The 8,607-nt window shown below is 51.5% G+C and overlaps 1 protein-coding gene across 1 annotated transcript; it reads right to left on the bottom strand.

Annotated features, from left to right (window-relative positions):
• Positions 1 to 633: 633 nt before the first annotated feature.
• Positions 634 to 8,339, bottom strand: CHMP6 (charged multivesicular body protein 6). The gene is made up of 8 exons (XM_030013211.2): positions 8,224 to 8,339; positions 7,662 to 7,771; positions 6,990 to 7,077; positions 6,285 to 6,371; positions 6,101 to 6,166; positions 5,745 to 5,825; positions 4,943 to 4,997; positions 634 to 3,412 (listed from the first exon to the last, which is right to left on the bottom strand). Exons 1-8 carry the CDS (start codon positions 8,284 to 8,286, stop codon positions 3,360 to 3,362), a joined length of 603 nt encoding a protein of 200 aa, XP_029869071.1. The 5' UTR covers positions 8,287 to 8,339; the 3' UTR covers positions 634 to 3,359.
• Between the last annotated feature and the right edge of the window lie 268 nt (positions 8,340 to 8,607).

The raw sequence follows: 8,607 nt of genomic DNA on the forward strand, positions 1-8,607 counted from the left end.
TGCGATCTGGACAGAGCCACACGCTCCCTGCGAGTCCAGCATCCCAGTGCAGACTGTTTATTGCTCAGTTTGTCAACAATTCCAGAATAATCCTTGCAAAACAAACACCCCAGTTCAAACCACACAGCTGGAAGGCTGCCTTTCCAAACATTTCCCCCCCCCCCCCGTCCTGGGATCTACCCCATGCCCCCTGCCTCCAGGAAAGCCCTTTTCCCCTGGAAGCCATTTCCCCGGGGAGCTCCGAGGGGACCTGCCCTGCTCCTGGCCCGCAGGTGACGAGGGACAGGCAGGCACAGGACTGCAGCACGGGCAGGGGCTGCTCTGCCTTGGGAGCCACGCCACAACGTATGGAACGCCGCAACGTATGGTCTCTCTCCAATATCCCTCCAGCTCCTCTGTATTCGGCTCGCAGGCCGTGCCAGGGCTGTCGGGGCACTGCTGCTGTCTGTTACAGACGAGCCTTCCTGGGCCATCCGGGCAAACAGGATTGTTTTTCTATTGCACACGGAGCCTGTTCTGAAATTTCCTGCCCACATCTCTCCGAGGAGCAGGGAGTAAGAAGGGGAGGGAGGAGGAAGGTAACTCTTGCTCATCCAAAACATTTACTGTGAAAACACGAGGCTGGAAGATGAATCGGTGAAACCATTAGAAATAGTTTATTGTTACAGCACACCACAGAGGTCACACACCACTCCTGGCTCTTCCTCTCAAGGAGACACAGTACAATCTGTTTGGTGCAGGGATTAGAAGAGGAAGCTGTTGGCAAGCTGCTCCAAACTTTCCTGTTAGTTCAGTAAATGGCCTCTTTAATGTATTAACAAATGCAAGGAGCTACATTAACCCTTTCAGCACTAACCTCACTCGCTCTCTGGACCAGCTTCCACCCGAGAACGCAGACAGCACCGGGCGTTCAGCTCCCCGGCCGGCAGTCCCCGGGACCTGGCACAGCCTCGCCGCAGCTTCCCCTGGGGACGGTTGGCTCGTGTCGCTCTCGCTGCCAGGACGTTCACAAGAAAGAAAACTGGAGCATACGGCCTGCGGTGCTCTCTCCCTCCTCGTGCGTGGTGATGCGTGCCAACCCTATTTAACAGGGTTTACACAAAGTGCTAGCAGCAAAAGCTGTGCTCCCAGGAAAGGTCCCCTCAAGACCTTCTTGGGAGAGTCCAGCATTCACTCCTATGAATTACAAATTAAATAGGGTAAAATTAAACAAGTCGACACCAGGCTAGCAACGGACTGAAGGAGCCTTGAAGGAAAAACGTTGCACAAAAATGCTACAGACACCACCGTGCTGATGAAGACAAGGCTCTCTCTGGTGGAAAAAGTATGCATTACAAGACAGCCAGGATGGTCACTCAGAGCAGAGCAACAGCCTTGCCTAGAGAAAAAAAATCACAGGAGCATAGAACAGGATACAGCCCTGTCCCATTTTAGCTCCGGCTCTGAAAGCTGGGTGACGGGTTTGGCTGTTCCAAACACTGGCTGGGGTAACCGGTGCATTCGGCATAGGCACAAGGAGCAGTTTAAACCCACTCTGCCGACTTCAGAGAAAGTTATTTGTTTGCTAAAGTTGCACTGCTTAGTAAACACGGGTCCAAGGCTTGTGGGACCCCAGCTTTGTTATGAAACATTAGTTAAGAGAAAGAGCGCAGTGGAATTGAAAACAGGGCAATTCCAAGGTGCACGCTGCCTTGAAGGCACATGCATGCGGGAGGACGAGGATGCCCCGGCCAGTCTTTGGAATGTAACAAACAGAGATGACACAGAAAGCACGACTCAGAAACAGAGCTGCTGCTGGCCCGCCACCCCATGGAGAGCAGCACAGTCTCTGGGATTACTTATTATTGTCTAGCACCAGATCACATAACCCCTAAGGCAGTCACTAGAAGTCTCCAAGGACCCTCTGGTCCTTCTCCTGCTGTCACAGAAACAGGGACTAAGGGTTGTGGCTTCAAGAACGTAATAGAGAAAGATCTGCAGTGTCCTGAAGAGCATCTGCAAGCTGGCAAGTAAGCTTGCTTCCAAGAACAGCTAAATCTGCCTGCCACCTGGCTGGCCAGGCAGCTCTCCAAACACCTCATCATCCGTGCCGACCCGAGCGCCCCGCTACACCACACTAAGCACCAGACCATCCTCCACAGTGCGGGCTCAGAAGGAACTGGTCTCCCCTCTAACTACTTATTGAGCAGTCTTTGGAGTGTCGATTTAAGAAGCTTCATGCCTCATGTCTGGTGCAGATTGAGCCTCATGTTTTCCCCAGCCTGACCTTTCCTGTCTCTAACCCTACAAGGAAATACCAAACACAAACTGACAACTGGAAGCAGAATCGATCTCAGCCCATCTGAACGTTGCAAAGGTGAACTCTGATGATGGTGCAGAGCCAACAAGGGACGACTCCTGGCTCATAATGTAGGCAGAAGACTCCTTGATGTAATTTTAAAAGGCTCATCAGATTTCTGTCACCCCAGGTCTCACTCAGCACCACAGGTTACCAGAGGCAGGCAGACAGAGCGGGATCTGAACGGGAATCGTTACAGACTGCCTCCGACTCACGCCCAGCCAGAGGCCAGCTCTTCACCTCGCACAGAGATCAGGCTTTTCCCCCAGCAAATCAGCACCGCTGCTGCCAAATGCAAAGCCAAGCAATCACTCTGAACTTTGCTCCAACGGAACACCCTCACGCGTAAGCTGGTTTCACACAAGGCTGATGGAACCGTTTTCAACCCTGTAGCACAAAGCGTCACTGCCTGCAGAAGCTCAGGGTTGCTGCCGCCTTCTAAGCTGCCTGCACTCTGCCCGTGCCCCTTCAGGGCCCATAGAGGCAGCCAGTGTGATTTACACGAGGACAAGAGACACTGGCAGCCCTTCCACAAAGAGAATCAGAAGAAGCAAAGCAAAGGGACCGAGAGGAGTGAAGACACCAGTGCGGTCTGGAGGGCTCCCGAGGGCAGTGGCTCGTTGTCGCGCAGCCCGATGCTCAGGAACAGTCATTTCAAACACGCGATCGCTCCGAGGGTGGGACTTCCAGGGGACTCAGTCAGAGCAACGGCAGATTTACCACTGAAATCAAACCTAAAGAAAGCATTTGGCTTTGGAAGTTTGAGAGTTGTTGTTTAATCCCGAGACAGCGCAGCTGAGTGAGTTTAGAATTTAAGTTACAAAAAAAGAAAGCACTAGAAAATAATCTTGATACAAGAGCAATAATCAGCTGAGGTTCCCCACCCTGCATGGGGAATCCTGCTCCACAATCCGCCCAGCACAGCTGGGATGCTGCCAAGGCATTGCTTGTTCCCAGCACACGCTGGGATGGCAAACTGTCCTGGATGAAAGTTATGTGGGGGAATCCCCAGACGTGGGAGTTAAGATGCTGCCACCAGTTCTGGTTTTGGCCTGTTCTTGACGGGTGACGCTTCTGTGGAAGAAAAAAGAAACTTGTTACAGAAACAGGGAATGCAAATAATCTCCAGTCATCTCCTACAGAAGAACTAGGACTCGTAATCCACTTCTCTGTAGAGTAACAGCTTGCACAGCACCTGGAAAGTCAATGGACTAATAAAAGTTCATTATAAATAATTCCACCTATCAAGTATGCCCCTCTTTTTCACAGCACTTGAAGAATTAAAACAGTTTCAGAATGTACCCAACACAACCTTAGTAAGCCACCAGCCCACAGATCTAGGGCAGTGAGTGATTTCTTGGAGGGCAGTGGGCAGACAAGCTTTTGCCCGCACCCCTTCGATCTGACAACATGAGTCTAAATGAGGCTCAATCAGCTGCACGCAGCAGGGGCAGCTTGTATTTTGTTTGGTCATCCTGCTGCCAACGTGCAGATCAGATAACATCTGATCCATGTTTACTAGTAAACGAGCACTAAAAAGAAACCAGCCCTGTTCCCCACATCCCAGATTTCTCCTGGGCAGATTCCACAGAGACAAAATGGCCTCTTACAGCTCCTGGTTTCCACCAGCACGGATGTCAAGCTTCTGTGACTGACGGTTCAGTGTTCTGCTGCCCCAGGAGACACACTCTTGACCAGTTTGCTTTCTGGCACCCAGCTGAGTCCAGCTCTATCTCACTGTTTGTCTCCAAGGGCAGGCTCCACCTTCAGTTCTTCAGCATGGACAGACACCTGGTAACGTTCTGTGAAGACTTCGTCCTCACCCGGCCAACAGTGCCCATTTGGTCATTCTGCTTCATGAGCTCTCTCCCACTTCCCTCTTCACACCCAGCTGCACAAATCCCTGCCACTGAGGTTTTGGATCGCTCAGGAGCAAACACGCATGTAACAACAGTTGTGAGGAGTTTGCACCCTGACAGTCGTGGAACTGTGGGACTCCAGCGCTCCTCATCCAGCTGGTTCAAAATTATCACTGTTACCTGAAGCAAGGTCACAAGAGTACGAGTCTTCACGAGCCTCAGTGAAATCCAGTTTTATGCAGTGTGAATGCCAATATCCGTGGCCACAAAACATTGTTCCTGCCTAGCAGCACGTTGCAACAACGTGCAGGGGACCAGTTTGAGTGTCGTGTGAGAAAGTCTTGCCTGGGTCAAGCAGAGAGCCAAGGAAGGAGTTCCTCATGGAGTTTCACAATGGAACATACACTGGATATTTCAAGGCAGCTGGTAGTCTCACAGCAGGTACAAAGCATGACTTAAGAACAGCAGATGTAACAAAAAGGAACTCTTCAAGAGGAATGACTAGATGCCAACTGAACAAAGAGACTAGAGCCTTGGGTCCTCTTACAGTAAAGGGTCAGCTGGATTTGTCAGAACCATGTGAGGGAAGCTTGCGTAGCCCAGATCAACAGGGCTTTAAGCCAGGAAGTTTATATTCCTTCACATTTGCTAGGACAATACTTACAATACGAGAGAGTCTCAGACTATTGCATGGAACTGAGCAGTACAAGAAGCCAAAGCTGCAGAGCATATAGAGAAAGCGTACCTGGGATCTTCTCTGGGAGTGGCTCAGAAGGAACTTCTGGAAGCTCCATCTGTTCCTGCAAGAACATTAAAGACAACACATGACACATACCCCCCATACCAGGCAGCGGTCACAGACCCCTGCACCACAGTTTTGTGCAAAGACTGTGTGGGAACAGAGTAATAACTTAAGAGATTTCACATACAAACTGACATCTGCCTCCAGAACTGCAGGAAGGGTTATGGGCTTCAGTGCTGCCCAGTAAATGAGTACAAGGCTTTTTTTTTTTTTTTTGCTTTTTTTTTTTCCATTATTAAATGAGACTTAATAGGACCCTGTATTAGCTATGAGTCTCCCCAGATCAATGCTACTTGCAGAGCCTCTCCACCTCAATCTCCACTGGCTGCACATTTCCTACAGTGGAGCCAAGCCGAGCCAGTGTTTGGAAGAGCCACAGGCACCACAGAGATGGGTGGGGACGATAACACACACTGAATGCTGTTATCTGAGCATTACCCAGGACTTCCAAGATCTTCATCTGGTGAAGTGGAACAGATACCCAATAAGAACAGAGATCAACTGACTGTAACAGACAGCAAATAAAGTATAACCCTTAAAAGCATCCCATTTTTAAATGGCCTCTGCATGTGGAGCAATTAGCTTGGTCTTTGATGATGCAATAATTGGGCATAAACAGGTATAACTGAGATCTCTGGCAGAATAAGATAAACTATTGCGAATGGGAAAAAGATACTTTCTCCCCTATTACAAACAGCTTCCGGAAAATGTAGATTTAAAGTCATTACAAGAACATCAGTCCTACCTGAGTAATAGCGTTTAATTCTTCTAGAATGGCATCTTCATCTTCCTCAGTCAGGCTGCCAGCCAGTATCTCATCTATTTGCTGTGAAAGAGAGGAAAAGACATATTCCAGTCAACACGGCGTAGCAGAAGCAGCTCTATGGCTTGCAGCATGGTACGTGCACACGGGAGAGCAACGTAAACATGGGGTGAAGGGGTACTCCGAAAAACTAACAGAGCTTATTTTTCTGCAGGCAACTGAGATTTAATTCCCAATCTGATTACCTCTTAAATAAGGCTGGGAACACAATGCACATCAGAGAAACTCTGTATGGCAGGCGGTCTCTGCTCACAACTACTCACGCACACAGTACGTACCCTCTGGTACTCCACAGCATCTTGGGTTTCGCCTATTATTCTTTCTACTTCTTCTATTGACATAACCTGAAGAAAAGAGCCAAAACCCATGCATGAGTGAGGTCCGCAGGGAGACAGCTACGAACAGCCAGGACTCTGCCTAGTCCAAGGCAAAAGTGCGCTCAGCTGACTTGGTCACACATACCTGGTGCATTTTGTTCAGACATTCATTGCCTATTTTCAGACCCTCGATGACCTTCATTTCGATCTGGGTGAATTCAATATCCTGGACCTGAAACAGAAAGGAGAAGGGGAAACATCAAAGGCTGTCACGTTCCCATCGTTAGCCAGATACTGCCAAGATCCTCAGAGAAACTGCAAGGAGAAATCAGCCAAGAGCCCTTTCTCTAGTGAACAGAGGATTAAATTATACCAGTAGTAAGAAACATGCACACAAAAAGCCTTAGCACAGGCAGCTGCAAAAGCATATCCAACAGCCCTTTAGCTGATGTTCGAGCTGCCAGTCTAAGCTGAGGCCATAGTTTCCACAGCCACCCCAGAACAAACACATCCATTTCTGAAATCAAGGTACTGAGGCAAGCCCGAGGAAGTTTCTATGGCAGCTGTCCACCCTGTGACTAAAGTTTTACTAATTTAAAAAACACGTATTTAATACGTACCCTGCACTACAGACTCAAAACATACTCACCACTTGGTTCTCTAGGGAAGAGTCACAGCATATGTATGATTTCAGAAACGTCTGCCCTTCAGAGGACTAAACCCTCGTTAGGGCTTGACAGTTAAAATGTAATTCCACACAATCAAAAGGAACACCCACCCCAGAAAAAAGACTTATACCAAGTGCACACAGCGGGCCGCTCGCAGCCTACAGCAACTGATTCTCACTTACCATCCGCTCCAAGTTGCTGATTTGGTTTTCCGTTTTATCTAGAAGTTGCTCTTGGTAACGCTTCTTCTTTAGCAAGAGCATGGCTTTTCTGAAGGAAAATAGGAGGAGGAAAACTCAGCACAGATGAAAGCAAATAAGCCTAAAAGAATCACACCAAAGCCGTATTTGTTTTGTGCTTTTTCCAAGAGAGGAAAAAATCATGTGTAAATTAAATGACAACTCTGAACTGCTCCTGTTAAGAATAAGGAAGAGCAAATTAATCATAAATTTGCTAATCTGGTGCCTGAAAATTTAGGTATATTTGCTGTGGATTAGGAGTTCACTGAGCCAGCTGTGCTGTAACAATGCAAAACAAAGTCCTTGCACAAAAGGCTTGTGACACACACTCAAAACAAGACATAAGAGGCGGCCACTGACACTTTGCAGTAAAGAAAGAGAACCACTTTTTGAAGACCTGTTTTAACAGCACCCATGGAACGCAGGCAGTCTCTCTTGGCTGTCAGTACAAAACTTTAAACAAAACTTCCTTTCTGAAAGGAGAACCTGGAACTATCTCCACTACATTCAGTAACTTTTCCTTTCCAGGAAAACGGCCCTTTATTTTGCACTGAGGCTTCCTGCTCCTGCCAGACCCTCGCACCCCCCGGGTGGAGGTACCACCCCCCCACTCACTCTTTTTTGCCTTCTTTCAGCAGTTGCCTGGCCAGGGCTCGCTCTCTCTCCAGGTTCAGACTTATCCGCTTCTGATACTGCTTCAGCTTGTCTCGCTGCTGCTTCAGTTGCTAAAGGAGAGGGAAGGAGGGATGGATGGATGGACAGGCAGGCAGACAGACCCCCCCCAGTCACAAGTCGAGCCCTGATGGTTCCAGCAACCCCCCCCCGGCCCCTCCGACCCCCCCGCCGGCTCACACAGGCCCGCTCTCTTCCCCGCCGCGTACCGGCAGCACAAACACCGGGGATATCGCAGCAGCCGCCGCCGTTAGACCCCACACGAGCCCCCCCCCAACCCCTTCGTGCGCCCTCCGCACCGCGGGGACCCGGCTAATCGCCCACCCGCGGTGCCAAGGCCGGGCAGGGCGGCGGCCCGCCCGGGAACAGCGGCTCTGCCGTTCCCTGCGCCGGCGCTGACCGAGCCGGGCCCGGCCTTCCCCGCGGCACCGGCCTAGCACCGGGGCCGGGGGGGCTCCCCCACGCCCCACGCCCCCCGCCGGGCCGGGCCCGCCGCCGCGCTCACCAGCACCGCCTTGTCCTGCTCGGTAACGCGGCTCCGCCGCTTTCGCCCGAAGAGGTTCCCCATGGCCCCCGCCGCCGCCTCCTGCCCCGGGCGGCGCGGCCGCCCCGCTCCGATCCCGCCCCTCGACGGCGGCCGCGCGGGGCCCGGCCCGGCAGAAGGCGAAGGCGAACGCGGTGCAGGGGCGGGGAAGCGCCGCCGGGGGGAGCTGTGGGGGCGCGCGGGAAGGGGCGGGGGGGCTGTGAGGAGGGGGGCTACGGGGGTGTAGGGGAGGGAGGGGGGCTATGGGGGGTGTAGGGGAGGGAGGGGACGGGTCGGTGCAGGGGCCGGGGGGCGGTTGGGCAGAGGATGGGGCACCGGGGGCTCTGCGGGAGGTGGGAGGGGGCG

Source organism: Aquila chrysaetos, chromosome 5 (genome assembly GCF_900496995.4).
Source record: "Aquila chrysaetos chrysaetos chromosome 5, bAquChr1.4, whole genome shotgun sequence".
Lineage (NCBI taxonomy): Eukaryota > Metazoa > Chordata > Aves > Accipitriformes > Accipitridae > Aquila > Aquila chrysaetos.